This window comes from Octodon degus, unplaced genomic scaffold (assembly GCF_000260255.1).
Source record: "Octodon degus isolate 3935 unplaced genomic scaffold, OctDeg1.0 scaffold00254, whole genome shotgun sequence".
NCBI classification, from domain to species: Eukaryota; Metazoa; Chordata; class Mammalia; order Rodentia; family Octodontidae; genus Octodon; species Octodon degus.
This window is the reverse complement of record NW_004524830.1, coordinates 2,507,335-2,522,597: the sequence shown is the minus strand read 5'-3', so window position 1 is coordinate 2,522,597 and position 15,263 is coordinate 2,507,335. Positions and strand designations below refer to the sequence as shown.

Below are 15,263 nucleotides of genomic sequence, written 5' to 3'. Positions count from 1 at the left end.
GAGTGCTGGGATTATAGGTGTGCGCCACCACACCCAGTTTAGAGAGCTCTTTACAAACTGTAAAGCACTTGCCAAACAGAAGAGACAGCAACCGCCCCCCACCAACTAAAACACACCCCAGGGGCCGGGGAGATGTCTCAGTAGAATAAGTGCTTTCCTAGCAAGTGCAAGGGTCTGAATTTAATCCTCAGTTCCGCAAAATTAAAATAAAAATAAATAAAATAAAATAAAACACACCTCATATGTATGGAATTTTAAAAAGGAAATGTTTATTGTCATGTTATAAGGTGATTACAAACTCCTCTAAAAAAAGCAAAGATGAATTTAAAATATCAATATACATATTTATCTAAAAAGCAAAAGGGGGAAAACCCCCACACACCACAGGGATTCGGATCATAAAACATTTACACATAGAAGCCTGTATACCATGGGACTGAATTACATACCCAGATCTTGTCCCAATGCAGTCTTTTGTTGGTTGATTTTTTTTTTTTTACAAAAGTTTAAAATATCTTAAAAATATTTTGATGCTTTACAAAATTCCCGATAAGCCAGACATGTTTCTGGAAGGAGGAGAAACCCACGTCTCCATTTCTCTTGTGCTGAATACAGCGTCACAGTTGTCAGGGACTGGAAAGAATTGCCCGGTAGAAAACCAGAGCTCCTGTTTTACTTTGAAGCCAAAAATATAACAGGTGCCCCACTCCCAAACACTTGCCAGTGTGGTGACTCCACCGGCACTGAGGGCCCTCACTGTGGGCATCTTCCTTATTGCCCAGAGGTATTTAGGGCACAAGGTGGATATGGGAATGAGGGCCAGTGGGGCCCAGGTCACTCTTGGGTCCTCTCCTGGCCCATGGCTGGGTCTTGGGGAGACGGGGGTACTTTGCCCTTGGACTGGCTGCCCCCAGCACCTCATTGAGAGAGCAGTACTGAGGCCATGGGCACCATGGTGACACCAGGCCAGCAGAAGCTCGCCTATGCACCTTTCATCAGCTGGCCTGGGCCTCAGCCTCCTTTCATGCCAACAGGGCTCTCAGCGCCTAGCTCGCAGAGGGTTGGGAGGAAGAAAGATGGTGGCCTGGGAAGTCCAGGGCACCATCTTGTGGAGGTACTGCCACCCCTTCCCCATCTTACTGTCCCTTGCTTACTTATGGGGCCCCCAGGGTTACCCTGGGCTGCTCCCTGGCTGAGGCTCATCCTGGTCCATAGTTCTTCCTATCCAGACCTGGCAGAGCAGTGGGGACCCTCCTTATTCTTGGAGCCATGGCTCTCACCAGCAGTGGCATTGCCATGGGGACAGAAACAGGTGACATTGTACATGAACTGGCAGGGCAGGAACGAGGCCAGAGGAAGACAGGTGTCTGGTGGGGCCTGGGCACTCAGCCTGCACGTCTTTGGTCTAGGATTTGGTCTGAGAACCATGCAGAAAGGTCTTCCAGCTGTCTGTCTCCAACCCACACATGCAAACTCCCTGTGGGGCTGGAGCCAGAGGGAAGCTCAATGACCACAGAAGCCCAGGCCACCAGCCATCGCCTGCCTTCTTTTGCTGACAGTGGTTAATAAATTCCATAAGATAAGATGACAAGTCACAATGCCATGTGGTAAAACCAGGAGGAAACAAAGAGTCCAATAAATCACATACACAGCGACCACCAACACAGGAAATGGGGACACAGGATGTCCGAAGGCTGTGAAAAGTTGGGTGGTGTTTGGCAGAGTTTACAGCTTTGGAGGCAGAAATACACACATCACAGACGAGAGGTCCAGTGCTGCCCCTAGGGAGGGGTGCTGAAGATGTCCCAACTCCTGAATCGTGGGGTGGGGGTGGGGGGGCTTCCAGAATTCTGAGAGCCCTGCTCTGCATGCTGAAGCCTGCTTGCTTCCCACTCCATGGACTGCTACTGCCTCTGTACTGGTCCTACTTTCTGCTCTGAGCTTTCCAGGTCAGGCTGTCTGTGCTGGGCGGCATCAATGTGCTGCACTTCTACTGGTTCTGGGGTGCCAGATCCCTGGCTCCCTGCTCTACACATCTCCCACCTCCTTCCTTGACCCTCACACAGCAAATGTCTGACAGCAGTGACTGCCAGGTTGGCTTAAGGACCAGGACACTGGGGCAGCCAGGTCAGGGCTAAAGGTGAAGAACCAAGGATGCACTGATTGTGACCAAGGCCCTGCCTTGAATGCTGTTCCTGCCAAACTTACTGGGAGCTGGGTGGTGTCAGGGGTCTCCTAGCCCTGAGAACAAAAACAGGAAGGTGGCCCAGGCAGAGGGTACTTGTGCAGTTGGGCCACACCGTACTTGGGGATGGCCTGAGACCGACAAGGACCCACCTGGTAGACCCTAGCTGTTCTTGGACTGGTTCTCAGCCTAGGGATCTGCTTGGGATAGCCAGGAAGCCTGGTGAAACCCCAGCCTGAGCCCTGTCCCCTGCTACCCATCCAGGTCCCTAACTACTCCATGTCCACCTGGCTCTGATGGTCCTGCTGACCTTCCAACCTCAATTGCAAAATTAAAGGTGGAGTTTGGCCCTTCTACCATGCTCAGCTTTGCCAAGAACCCTTCTCTGGGCTCTGGGCAGCCCCTCTGGTCAGGGGGTTGGTGGCTGTCTTGGCGTCACTCTTCTTGGCACAGTGCCCTCACGGTACCCTCTGCCCACCTGGACTGGCTTGGAGGCTGCACCTGCGTGGTGTCTGCGTCTTAGGAAAACCCTGCCCTGCAGGCTTGGGGTGGAGCTCTGTGCCAGCTCTGCAAGCACCAGAATTGCTTTTGAAAACGAGATCTTGCTGGCAAGAAGGTCCACTCATGTGGTAGAGTGTATGACAATCTCAAAGTGTATATAATTTTATGAAAAAAATACAAAGAAAAATTTACCAAGTTCCCATAAAATACATCTAATCCCGTATGAAAGCTCGGCTTCTCCCCGGGGACTTCTGCCCGTGAGTTTTCTTTTTGTACAAAATATTCCCAAATCAAAGTAAAACACACGCACGCACAATACACACACGCACACACACGTGGAGTAACGTTTTCTGTGACAATTACAAAAAAAAAAAATCCTAGTGCAAATATAAAGCTCTGTAAACCTGGTCCTATGAGATCTAATGTTAGTAAACAGCAGGGTGGTGTCGGGGTCACATCATGGTCTCCACCACGATGTGCGTGGGCTGCATGAGTGCCCCATTGGCGGTTGGGTGTGCAGCGAAGGGTATGGCCCCCTCACGCTCCACAGCCCAGCGGTTGGGCTCCCTCGGGGCCAGCAGGTACTTCAGCCTCTGTGGGGAATAAAGAGGGGCCAGTGAGGCCAGAGGAGGGGACCTTGCTGCCCTCTCCCAACCTCACGGTACACTGCCTGGCACCTGGCACTGCCACCTTCCTGAAACTCCTTTTTGTCTTTTTTGCAAGGATACATGAACCAAAATGATCCCACGATCCCAAGAGGCCCCAACTCAGGACCAGCTTTTCCTTAGCCAGGCCCCTGCCATTTCAGCCATTTGCAGCCCAACTCCTGTGGCTGTGAGTCTGCTGTCTCTAGCCTTCCCCAAGGAGAAGCTCCAAACAACTGCACTGGCTGCTCTCTGTGGGTGGATGATCCAGGTGGGTGCACACGTGCACCTCCCGTGCTACCCATCAGGGAGCTGCTTGTCATTTGCCTGGCACATGTGGGGACCTGGGTGTCACCACAGCCCCACCAAAGGAGAAAAGCACTGGAGTATGGGTGGTGTTTCCTTTAGAAACACTCCTCTGGACACATGTAGGCTGGGCAGTTCAGGCCAGACAATCAGCTACGGCTGGAATCTGCCAGGAAGCTGATTTGGAAACTCAGCCACTGGAGCTGGGGGAGCTGCACACCCGGGAAGTGGCCAAGGGCACTCTTGGAAACAGCTGGTAGAGACCCCCACTTCTGTCTCTCTGATGCCAATGTGTACCCACAAACTTCTTGAAGGAGCAGTATTCACAGTTAAGCTTCAAAAGTAGAGGCCATCCAGACCTCTAAAGACCCTGCCCCACAAGAACCGCTGTCTGTGCAGGAAGGGATACAGGGCAGGCTCTAGCCCTCAGTGCCATGGCACCTGACAGGGCCATTGGGATCTGGCCCTGTAGCCTTCAAACACACAACAGGCCCAGCCCTGAGCGACAGGCCTAGCTTCAAGTACCACTGCTGTTTCCTCTCCTCTCTATCCCTGTCCCCACCATGGCTCCATGTCCACTGTTCATGGGCAGCAGCGCCTCAGCACAGATTTTTAAGGGAGTCATATGCAAGCAGCCCAGACCCACTGGGCCGGGTGTTGGAATCTGGAGCACAGAGCAGGCCCAAGCCCAGGGAGGCTAAGGAGCTTCTGGGAAGGGTCCTGGGCTCCCTCGCTGGAGGAGTCTGAGAGGAAGAGATAGAGATGGGTTGGGACCTGGCTGCCCACGGGAGGAGGGGGACCGGAGGTGGCTTCTGTTGGCCAGGTTATCATGGGTACCGTACTTGGCTGGAACAGGACTGACGCCCTCCTGAGGAAGAGCCCAGCTGCTAGCTTGGTACTTGAAGCTATCATTACTTTAGTGTCCTTCTCCCTCTCCTGGGCAGGTCCCAGAGGCCACAACCCTATGCAGAATGTGCCACCCTGTCTCCTCCTCTGACCACTACAAAGGAGCCATCAGTGTCCACAGCCACATAGGCCAGGAAGATGTAGTGTAGGAAGATGGCCACACAACAGAGATGGCCACCACCCCCCACCCCGCCCAACCAGCTTACCACACGCAGTGGCCCCTTGGTGCGGCAGAGGCGGATGAGCACGGCCAGAGGGACACACACCATGGAAGACAGGGCCAGACCCCAGCCCAGCCCAATGGCCCAGGTTGGGTACTTGTAGACCTTGTTGTAGGTCAGGGGCACATACTTCACGAGCGAGAAGACAAAACAGCCCTGTGTATGAAGAGGTGGAGAGATGGAGTCAGGGGCAGTCCAGCTGGGAGCAGTGTGCACGCCCAGCCTCTCCACCTGGTCTATAGTCAACACCCATTTGCATTTAGCACTGGGCCCCTCCGCCATGCCACCTTGCCTTGGAGCCTGCCAACTATGAACTGAAACCTCTACAAACTGGGAGCCAATAAAACAGAAAACCTGACTTGACTTTGGTCTCTGTCATTACTTGGAGAACAGCCCCACTTCTCTGGTGGCAGCACAAGGCCCCATGCTCTGCGCACAGACCAACCAATGTCAGACCAACCTGTTCAGGTCCTGCACTTCCAGGCTCAGAAGAAAACCCTCCTCTCTACCCATGACAGGAATTGGAGCTGGGTCTGCACTGAGGTCTCAGGGGACATCATAGGCCATGGACAGTAGCACCCCTACCCAGCCCTGGTCCTTTGACTCCATCATGGGCTGCACGGGGACCAGGCCACCTGCTCACACTTCTTCTCCTCAAGGTCAGATACCTACAAATGAGACTTCAGGGTCAGGGGACAGGATTGGGCTGGAGCCTTGCAGACTGTACCTAACTTGCCAAGGGGTAGCGGCTGTGGGATTATGGGGTGGGGGGAGCAATATATGCTTGGCAGGGACAAAGGCCACCATAATATGGTGTGACAGTGACCTCCTTGTTTTACAAACAAGGAATCTGAGGCCAGTGAGGGCTCAGGATGGCCTGGGTCGCACAGTGCTACCCACTTATCCAGCATCAGAGCTGCTGGAAGATGGCAACTCATCACTGGCACCTAGTTCCAAGTGCAAAGGACAACTGGGCCGTGCCCGCCCCCAGGGTGCAAGTTGAGTGGCAGAGCTGGTTCACTGTAGAGGAATCCATGACCCTGATGCATGAGGGTATGCGACATGCCAAGGTTACCTCTGAGATGGGAAGAGTTGTGCCCAGGGCTGCTGTGGCTTTCTTGCCCTCTGCGGGGATGTCCCTTCCTAGTGAGCTACCTCTACCTCACATGGATGTCTGTGTTCCTACTTGACATCCCAAAGGTCCTATGCAGCAGCACCATAGCAGCTCAGTGCCACAGGGGCTACAGAAACTGTGTCCCAGGCAGACACTAGACTTCTGCAGCCCATACCCTCCTCTGTCACTGTGACCGGCTTTACATACACTGTTCCTCTGCCAGAAATGCTCTTGCCAACAAACTTCTACTCAACCTTCAAAACTCAACCCAAAGCAGCTGTCTGGACAGCCATCCCTCACTGTCCCAGGTGGTGCCCAAGCCCACCCCATGGGGAGTAGCTCCTGAGTGCAGGCCATATGACACTTACAACACAGAGAAGAGGGGTGACAACAGCCCAGCTGTACTTCATCCAGGGTCCAGGCCGGTAGCCAATCATGTCCTCGATACCATCATAGAAGTTATCACCCCCTGCAAAAGACAGCAGGGAGCTGAGAGGATGCAGCACCCAGGGTCACGCTGCCCAGGTACAAAGTGCCAGGGCATCCCTGCACCATACAGATGAGCACTTGGGCAGTCAGGGCCATGGCCCTCTGGCTTGTTTGGCAACATAGGCAGGCCCCAAATTCTATAGCAGCCACCAAGGTCTCCAGGGGTCATTTCTGGACCCCAGGGTAGGAGTCAAGGACAGCTCAGAAACCCAGGTTAACCCCTCTGCCATGTCAGAATGCCCATCACACCCCGCGCTCCAGCAGGAGGCAGCTCAGTCCCGTTCCTGCTGTGTGTAGGGAATGAGCTGAAAGGGAAGGGAGGACAAGTAGACCCAGTACTCACCATAAATCCAGGCAATAACAATACATTCAAAGAATGCAACCCACAAAAGGCATACACCGCTAGCTGCATAGTAGTCAAAGAGTTGAAACACGTACATGCCACCCTGCGGAGGAAACCACGCATGGGGTTGGTGCTGAGCTAAGTCCTTCCTATGCAAAGAGCTTAGCGAGCAATAAAACCCTAGGGCCAGGAGTGCAGCTCAGTGCTGGGGACCGCCTTCCAAGACCCCCACTTCTACCTCTAATACTAAAACAGCACTCAGGAGCCTGGGGCAGGAGGGTCTCCACAAGTACAAGGCCAGCCTAAACTACATAGTGAGACCTTGTTTCAAAAAAACAAAAAACAAAGAACAAATAAACAAGGAAAAGCAGAGACCTCAGGTCTGAGCTGGGCTGCGGATGACCAGTACCACCCTCGGCCTCCCACAGGACAGAGCACCACCCACACTCCCAGCTCCAGGCTCCAGGCTTTTGTATGTTACCTAGCACCCTCGAGGCCCTGCCAGGCCAAGGCTCCTTTCCCAGCACAGGAGGAGAAAGCAGGGACTGAGACCCAGGCACTGCCAGGTCTGGATCAGTGCTCCTGGGTACAGCAGGCCTAGACAGACTGGGACGGAGGTAGAATGTGACCAAGGGAGAGCGGGATCCAGCAGGGCACAGCAGGACCTGGCAGGGTGCAGGTGCAGGGCTGGGGATGTGGCACCACCTACCTCCGTCACCATCGTCAGCCCCAGCAGGTAGCTGATGCTGCACACAATGGCAATGAAGACTTCCCGGCGATAACCCTTCCTTAGGAAGGATGGGTAAAGATCCACCAAGGATGTGATCTGTCCCTCGACTTCGACAAACTGTGGGAGAAGACAGGCCTGAGCGGCGGCCATGACTCCCTCAAGGGCCAGACCTGACCCTGTGGTCACATGCAGGTCCTTCCCGCACTAGCACCGACTCATCACCCAGGCTCAGCTATGAACCCTGAATGTCTGGAAGGATGTGTGGACCCCAGTGTCACCAAGACAAATGCCCTCCTCATCATGGTCTTCTCCAGGCCTTGAATGCCAAGCCAAGCCACAAACTTGTGGCCCTCAACACTAACTTACTGAGTGACTCAGGACAAGCCTGGGCCTGTTTTCCCATCAGTGACCATTTAGGTAGGTTCCCAGGGCAGTCTCTGACAGTGGCAATCACCCATGTGGGTAAGCCATGGCTGTGTCTGTGACTTGGGAACCCCTCTCCAGGCTCCCAGGAAGGCCCCTCTGCAGGTAGCATTCTGGAGTGACTCTCAGGTTTACTGAGTCTCCCTGTCTTGGGGCCTCACAGTTTCTCTCAGAGATATTGCCCTGTCATTACACGGAGAATAGCCCCACTTCTCTGGTGGCAGCACAAGGCCCCACATTCTGCACATAGACCAACCAACATCAGCCCAACCTGTCCAGGTCCTGCCCTTTCTCTACCCATGACAGGAATTGGAGCTGGTTCTGCACTGAGGTCTCCGGGTGCAATACTAAGTTCAAAAGGCCCAAGGGCACAGGCTGTACTCCAGCTGCCCCAAGCCACCTGATCAAGACCCAATTTCCTTCTGCTCCTCTGGGGTTTTGTGGGGTGGACAGGAAGGGGATGCCAGTGGAGAGAAGCCCTGTCCTGCACTATGTGGTGGCAGGTGTGGAGTGGGGCTTCTGTGGGCTACAGGGACCGGGAGCAAAAGTGCAGCCGTTACAGACAATGCATGCCTCAGCATCAGGCCTTGCAAGAAAGGTCCTTCCCTTTCCCAAGTCAGGAAATTAAGACAGGACGGTCCAGGGCCACTGTACATACATGAAGGGCAGAGACTGAACCTCCTTCCCAAGCCCTCTACAGCCCCTCCAGGCTTTTCTGTGACTGTAAGGAGATGCTGAGCAAGGTCTGCAGCCAAACAGGACCCAGGTAACTGTGCTGGCTCTGGCTCCTGGGTAGAGGGGAAAGGAAGGCCTGGCTTACGGCACTTGGAGCTGATGGCTCCAGGCTGCACACCCTTGAGCATCCTCATATCAACAGTCGTCTGCTGGCACTGGATATGGAACATCTCCAGGAAGCAGGAGGGTGTTGCTATCTCCCTGTCCCATACAATGCCCTTCCTGGGGACTCAGAGCCAAAGCAATTAAGGCACTGAGCATCTGGGGACAGGTGGCCCAGGGTTGCTTTTAACTGGCTGTGTGTGGCTTTGAAAAGGACTCAGTTTCTCTCAGCCTCCGTGAAAGGAGGAGGAAGAGAGGAAGAGATAAAGAGGAGAAGGAACAGGAAGAGGAGAGAAGGGGAAGAGGATAGCATATGTTTAGCATAGGCTCCTGCTTGGGGAGGCTTGGTGTGCACATGGCTTCCCAGCATGGGAAGATGCCAATGGCCCTAGAAGCTTGATGTTGATGGGTGACATGAGCCCAAGATAACACTGCAGGTAGGGCAGGGGCAAATCTGGTGATACCTGGTACCCTTGGAATCTCGATCCTGTTGAGAGTGGCATCACTGCCAGCTGCAAACCTTCCCTGACCATCTGTCAGAGGGAGAGTGGCATCACTGCCAGTGCAAACATGCTGAGCGAGGAGCCCACTGCACACTCAGCTCGGATGCCAGCTCCTCCATGGTCTGAGTGCTGGAGGCCAGGGACCCAGTTGGCAGTAGACTCCAGCCCCTCTCTGAGTGAGGGGTGTTAACAACCTTCCCAGAGGTTTTCCAGGACATTTAGTGCAAGAGCCCTTCCTCATTGGAATGCATGACCCCAGGTCAAAGGTGGATTCTCCCTCTGGGCTCTGGAAGGGCCTGGAACTGTGCCCCTGTTGTTGACAAGTTCTGGTCTACAACCACCACATGTTTATTTGGTCTCTTCACCCTGTCTCCTCCCTGACCCTGTGAAGTTCCTGCCGATGCCTGCCAACCAATACCTAACCTTGCCAGCTACCCGCTCTTCTGGCCTCTGACAGCTATGGCCCTTGGGGAGGGAACTGGGACCACATAAGGCCTGTATCCCATGCTACCTGCCCTGCATACTACAGCCCTAGCCTGAGGCCACACACCCTCAACAGGGGCCCAGCTGGAAAGGCCAGCTTGGCCTTGGAAGCACAGGATGGAGGGCACCCTTTGTTGCACAGAGTGCATGCTCTGCGTGTATGAGGTCTAGGTGGCTCCTGGCCCCACCCCCAGGGAAACAAACTGAGTATGGGTCAAGTCCTGCTCCAAGGCCAGGACACTAGGAGGCTGAGGCCTAGATGCTGATGGAGCCTGAGGTGAGGATGACCACCTGCTTGCTGCAGTAGTCTTCTGCTGCATAGTGACTGCCTCTTGGCATAGACAGTAGCCAGAGAAGTAGGCCCATGTCACATACCCTGGCTTTGGTCATGACCTCCAGTGTCCTAGCCATTTCCCCTTGCTGGGGCACTGGGGTGGACAGGTGTCAACCTGCTGCCACTGGAGTCCTTCCCTGAGAGCAGCCGTGCAGATACCTACCTGGCTATCCAGTCCCAGCAGGAGGAGCATAATGAAAAAAAGAATTGACCAGAAGGTGGGCAGCGGCATCATGGTCACTGCCTTCGGGTAGGCGATAAAGGCCAGGCCGGGCCCTGAGGAGAGAACGGGGCATGAAGAGAGGCCATGAGCTACACAGCCTCAGACCCGGCCTCAGAGCGCTCAGGCCAAGGTCTGGCTGAGTACAGGCCAGGTCTGCTCTGTGAAGCAGGTATGCGGGACTGGACAGGGCTCCCGTTTACCTGTGTCCCCTCATGGACCTGGGGCGGGACACAGGCTCCTCAGCTGGGACCCAGGAGAGGGCAGACCCCCCCTCCCACCCCAGAGCCACCGGCCCGCAGGACAGTGGCTGGGAGTCTGCCTACTGGGGCCTGAGCCCTGGACGGACTGCAAAGAAGATGCTGCTGTTGCTGAGCTACTAGCTATTACTGCGGGACTGGAAACGAAAGAACACAGCACTATGCCTGCAGGGCAGGGCCCTCTGTGGTGCCCAGGAGGCAGGGCATAGCCTGGCCAGACATGGTAGCCCCAGCCTCATTCCTGGACCCTTGCCCAGGCCTGTTGGGGCTTGGCCTCCCCTTGGGACAGAGGCCAGAGCTGTACTCCTTCAGCTCCCTGAGGCAGCTGCCTTGAGCTTTGAAGCCAGGGCCCCCAAGGAGCCCTGGAATCACCCTGCACATGGAGATGTGGCCTCCTCCAGCCTCCATGGGACCCGAGGATGACTGGGGTTACCAACATAGCACTCTGCAAAGGCCAACCCCAGGGCCTGGCTGTAATGTCCAACCAACTGCTAAAAAGCAAAGCAAAACCACCCCAAGAAGCAAGACACAATAAGGGCTACAAGCGGGAAGCCTGGAACATGTTCTAAAGCAGACACCAGAACCACATGAATGGCTTAAGGGAAAAGAAAACCCACAAAAACAAACTTTTTTGCAAGAAATCGGAACCAGGAGTCACACTGTAGGCACGACAGTCTCTAACATGAGGGGAGGGCAAGTCTTCCACAACGCAAAGTCAGCTCGCCTGAGAACCCCGCCAAGATAGCGGCGCTGAGCATGGAGTCCTTACCACGCTCAGGCCACCCGAGGGACAAGCAGGAGACAAGGATCCAGCTCCGAAAAAACCTGCCCCTCCCAGGACCCCTGGACATACTCTGTAATGATGTTGGCATCCAAAGATACTGCATGTCCATCTGGGCGGGGAACCCTAAGGTCCCTGAATGCACAGCTCTGGTTCTGGCTGACGCACACCGAGAGAGAGAAACTGAGTCCAGCCAGATGCGAGACAAGTAAAGTGGGGTCACGTCACCCCTACCCACCAGGGTGCTGGAAGAGCCCCAACTCTCTCTGATTTTACATTTCAGCTATACGTTCCTCGAGCCTCTGGAAGTCCTCATGTCCCTCTCTGAAACCCAAAGCCACGGAAGTCCCAAGGAGGGACCAGAGCCCAGAGACTCCCGCTGTCGAGGAGCTGGGCTACACCCAACTACATGCCCACAGCTGCATAACTACATCTTCTTGTGAGCACAGCTCAAGCCGGCGCCAAGTGCATCAGAAATGTAACTGCTCTCGTTGTGCCCCTGTTCAGACGCCAGCAAAGGGTTGAGGACAAACAGACAGGAAGAAAACAACTGAGGCTGAGGCACAGAGCACCTCAAGAAGGGCGTGTCATGCCCTCACCACAAGTGGCTCTCTGGTGACTGGAGTTGGTTTCCTAGTTATCTGCTGAAAGACCACGTGAAATGGGCTCTGGTGACCTGGTCCCTGCCACTCCACCAGGGTACACAGGCTCTGGGGCCATCAGGAGGGAAAGAGTAGCTCAGAGGCTGGGTGAGAGAGGTGTGTGGGTCTGGGCAGATCCTGAACAAGGGACCACAGCCCTAGGTGTGGGAACAGAGTCATAGCTCCAGACCGGGAAGCCCAGTACACTGTCACAGCAGAAGGCTGAAGGTGGTCACACCTCTGGGGAGCAAGGGCCTGGAGAGAGACCTGTCATGTGGGAAAAGGCAGTGTGAACGGATGGGCATTTTGCCTAACCCTAACCTAACTTGAACCTAACCTAACTAATCTACCCTAACACTAACCCTAGCCTAATTCCAAACCTAACACCAAGGCCAACACCATCTGTGATATGGGCATCAGCCCAGGTGCCCACTGACCCTCTGTGTGACACTCAGGTCAGGTCTGGGGAACTGCAGTATGACCTGGTCTGCCCAGTGTGCCTGTTCTGTAGAGGTCCCAGTCACAACCTGGGCCTCAACTCAGTGTGTAGCACAGAAACTTGTGGATAATTGGTGACCCCTGCTTGGGCATGGGCACGACAGGGCATGGACAAGCCAAAGGGCTTGGGAGACCCCACCCCTTGTACCCACATCCACACTCCAGCAGCTAAGTTGTCCTGGACTCAGGTACCCAGAGCACCATGGTGGAGTTCAGTGCTCAGCCCTCCCCTGTGGCTCTGGGGTCCCAGGTCCCACATCCTAGGTTGTGGGCTCCAGGAGTCCCAAAGAGGGGCATGTGGCCAGTTGGGCCATGCCTCAGAGTGACAGTGTGGAGTCCTCTGTCTCCACCCTATGACAGCCTCCTGGGCCTTACCTCCCCATCCCTCTCCCCTTGTGCTGCAGTGGAAGGAATGAGGAGGGGGGTTGCATAGAGGTGCAGTGTGGCCAGCCCATGTCAGGACAGTGGTTTCTGTGACCAGGAAGGGATGGAGGCCACTTGCGCTCTCCCAACCTGACACCCACACTCGCTGCCCCTCGGGCCACACTGTGTGACAATCCTTGGATGGTGCCTCAGTGCAGGCGGGGCCTTTGGCGGGGGCTTCAGAACCAGGCTCCCCCCGACCCGGGGTCTGGCTTCGCGCCGGCAGCGCTGGGCTCGCACACTAGGTGGCAGTGCCCACCACCACTGCCACCGACACCACCGTACCTGACTCAGCCACATCAGCAATGTCCACCCCTTGCTCTTGTGCCATGAAGCCCAGGATGGAAAAAATTGCGAAGCCAGACACAAAACTGGTACCACTGTTGAGGCATCCCAGCAGCATACAGTCCCTAAGTCACACATGTCAGGGAGCAAGTTAATCACAGCACAGGAAGCTGGGCTCCCTACTGTCTGTGCATGGCACCGCGGCCGGCGGCGTGGCTCATGGCGCGACACTTGCCTGTACGAGTTGTACTTGTATTTGTTGTAGCTCCCCAGCGATGTCATGGCGCCCAGGCAGATGGCATAGGAGAAGAAGATCTGTGTCCCTGCATCAATCCACACCTAGGTAGGCAGGGAGAGAAGTGGGTGCCCTCAGGGCCACGCACCCTGCGGCTAGTAAGGGACCTGGTGACAATGCTTGGGTTTCCCATGCCACAGGGCTGGCATTGCACCCACCGAAATGGCAAGGAGTGACCATCTTCACAGGGCCACAGACGTCACCTTTGTAGAGCAAGGACTCCATCCCACCCCATGGAACTGGCCCTCACCTCTCAGAAAGACAGATTTGGGTCAAAGCTGCGAGTCAAGACTGCGACCCTGACCATCATGGCTGCTGTCAGGGACCTGAGTTCTTTGGGCTGTGTGGGTGAGGTGGCTCAGAGCCAGCATGCAGCTCCATGGCTGGGGAAGTGCTCTCCTATGGCTCCAGACTGGCCACCCCTCTGCCTCTTTCTTGTTCTGCCCTCAAGGGGCAAGGGACAAGGAGTATCCTCAGGTCCCATGCCTTTCAGATCTGCCCTGCATTCCCAGGGGCCACTATGATGGACTTGAAGTAGGCATCCCTGGCTGCAGGGTCAGGGCACCAGCCTGGGGGACATCTCAGGAGTCCTGCAGGAAAGATGCTTGCAGCTCTGGCTCCGAGCCCAGGATCCCCTGCTCAGCCTACCAAGCCACATACCTGTGGGTCCTCCAGGCGGCTGAGGTCGGGGTACAGGTAGAACTTGATGCCCGCACCTGCGCCGGGCAGCGTCAGCCCACGGACCAGCAGCACCAGCAGCATGGCAAATGGGAAGGTGGCTGTGAAGTAGACGACCTGCAGGGACAACAGGCAGTGGGCCGGGGCCTCACCCTGGGCTGGGACCTGGGCAGAACCTGACCCCTGCCTTGAGGATCTTAGGGATCTGGGGGAATCCAAGAATGCTCTTCTCATTACCAGAGTATCATCAAGCTCAGATGATAAGGACAAGGCTGGAACTGAGTCCCAGCCCTGTGGGATACAGCTCAGGGGGCATCAAAGAACACAACTGTTAGCTCACTTCCCATGGTCAAGGGTCCTAAGCCTGGTGCAAAGGCCATCTCTGACCTTCATTTCCTGGGGGACACTGGGCATACTGCTTAACCTCTCTGGGGCATGGTTCTCCATGTATGAAGTGGGTACACCTGTAGCCTCTGCTATGCAGGAGCCTGAGGCAGGAGGATTACAAGTTCACACCCAGCCGTGCCCTCTAAGTGAGATCAAGTCTCCAAATAAAACCGCAAAGCCCGGGGCTATGGCTCAGTGGTTGGGGCCTGGCCTAGCAGCTGTAAGACCTGGGTTCCATTCTGGTACAGACATGGAATTGCCTCACAAAGGGGTGAGAAGGCTCACAACACCATCCATAAGGCACCCAGACTCCACTTACCCAACATGCAGGGCTGAGCCCCAAGCTCTGGGATCCTAAGACCTTACCACAGCTGGTAACAGGCCGCAGCCAGCATCTTCAGCCGTCCGCTCCACCAGGACGACCCCCGCCCTACCTCCACCACCCTCCCTGTGCACATACCCTTCCTCCAGACTTGTTTCCCCAAACACTCTTAGCTCTTTTCTCCTAGCTGGGACCCCATGGTTCTCCAAGGCAGGGCAGATAGACAAGAACAAGGGCAGGTCAGGAAGTCACAGAAAAGGATGGGCCTGGCTCTTCCCTTCCTGTGGACAGGCAGGCAGGTGATTGGCAAAGCTGCCATCTTGCCCATATTACCATACCCTGCCTGTGGACAATAGCCACAGACAGCAGCCTGGCAGGCTCCCACACTTCAAAGCAGACTCGGTGGCCAGGCAGGGCCTGGGGCCTGAGGACCTGTCTGTCCCGACAGCCTCCT

General features: G+C 55.4%; 1 protein-coding gene across 4 annotated transcripts in view; it reads right to left on the bottom strand.

Moving 5' to 3' along the window:
* Nucleotides 1-249: 249 nt before the first annotated feature.
* The window catches only part of Slc6a6 (solute carrier family 6 member 6), a 52,023-nt gene continuing 37,009 nt past the window's right edge, over nt 250-15,263 (bottom strand). For all 4 annotated transcript variants that reach the window (XM_023706360.1, XM_004646110.2, XM_023706361.1 and 1 more), the window contains 9 exons: nt 14,083-14,217; nt 13,363-13,466; nt 13,128-13,252; nt 10,183-10,295; nt 7,419-7,556; nt 6,710-6,812; nt 6,246-6,346; nt 4,749-4,919; nt 250-3,279 (listed from right to left, as the gene is read on the bottom strand). In XM_023706360.1, coding sequence (XP_023562128.1) covers nt 3,139-3,279; nt 4,749-4,919; nt 6,246-6,346; nt 6,710-6,812; nt 7,419-7,556; nt 10,183-10,295; nt 13,128-13,252; nt 13,363-13,466; nt 14,083-14,217 — 1,131 coding nt within the window. In that variant the 3' untranslated portion in view covers nt 250-3,138. The remainder of the gene's footprint in view (nt 3,280-4,748; nt 4,920-6,245; nt 6,347-6,709; nt 6,813-7,418; nt 7,557-10,182; nt 10,296-13,127; nt 13,253-13,362; nt 13,467-14,082; nt 14,218-15,263) is intronic.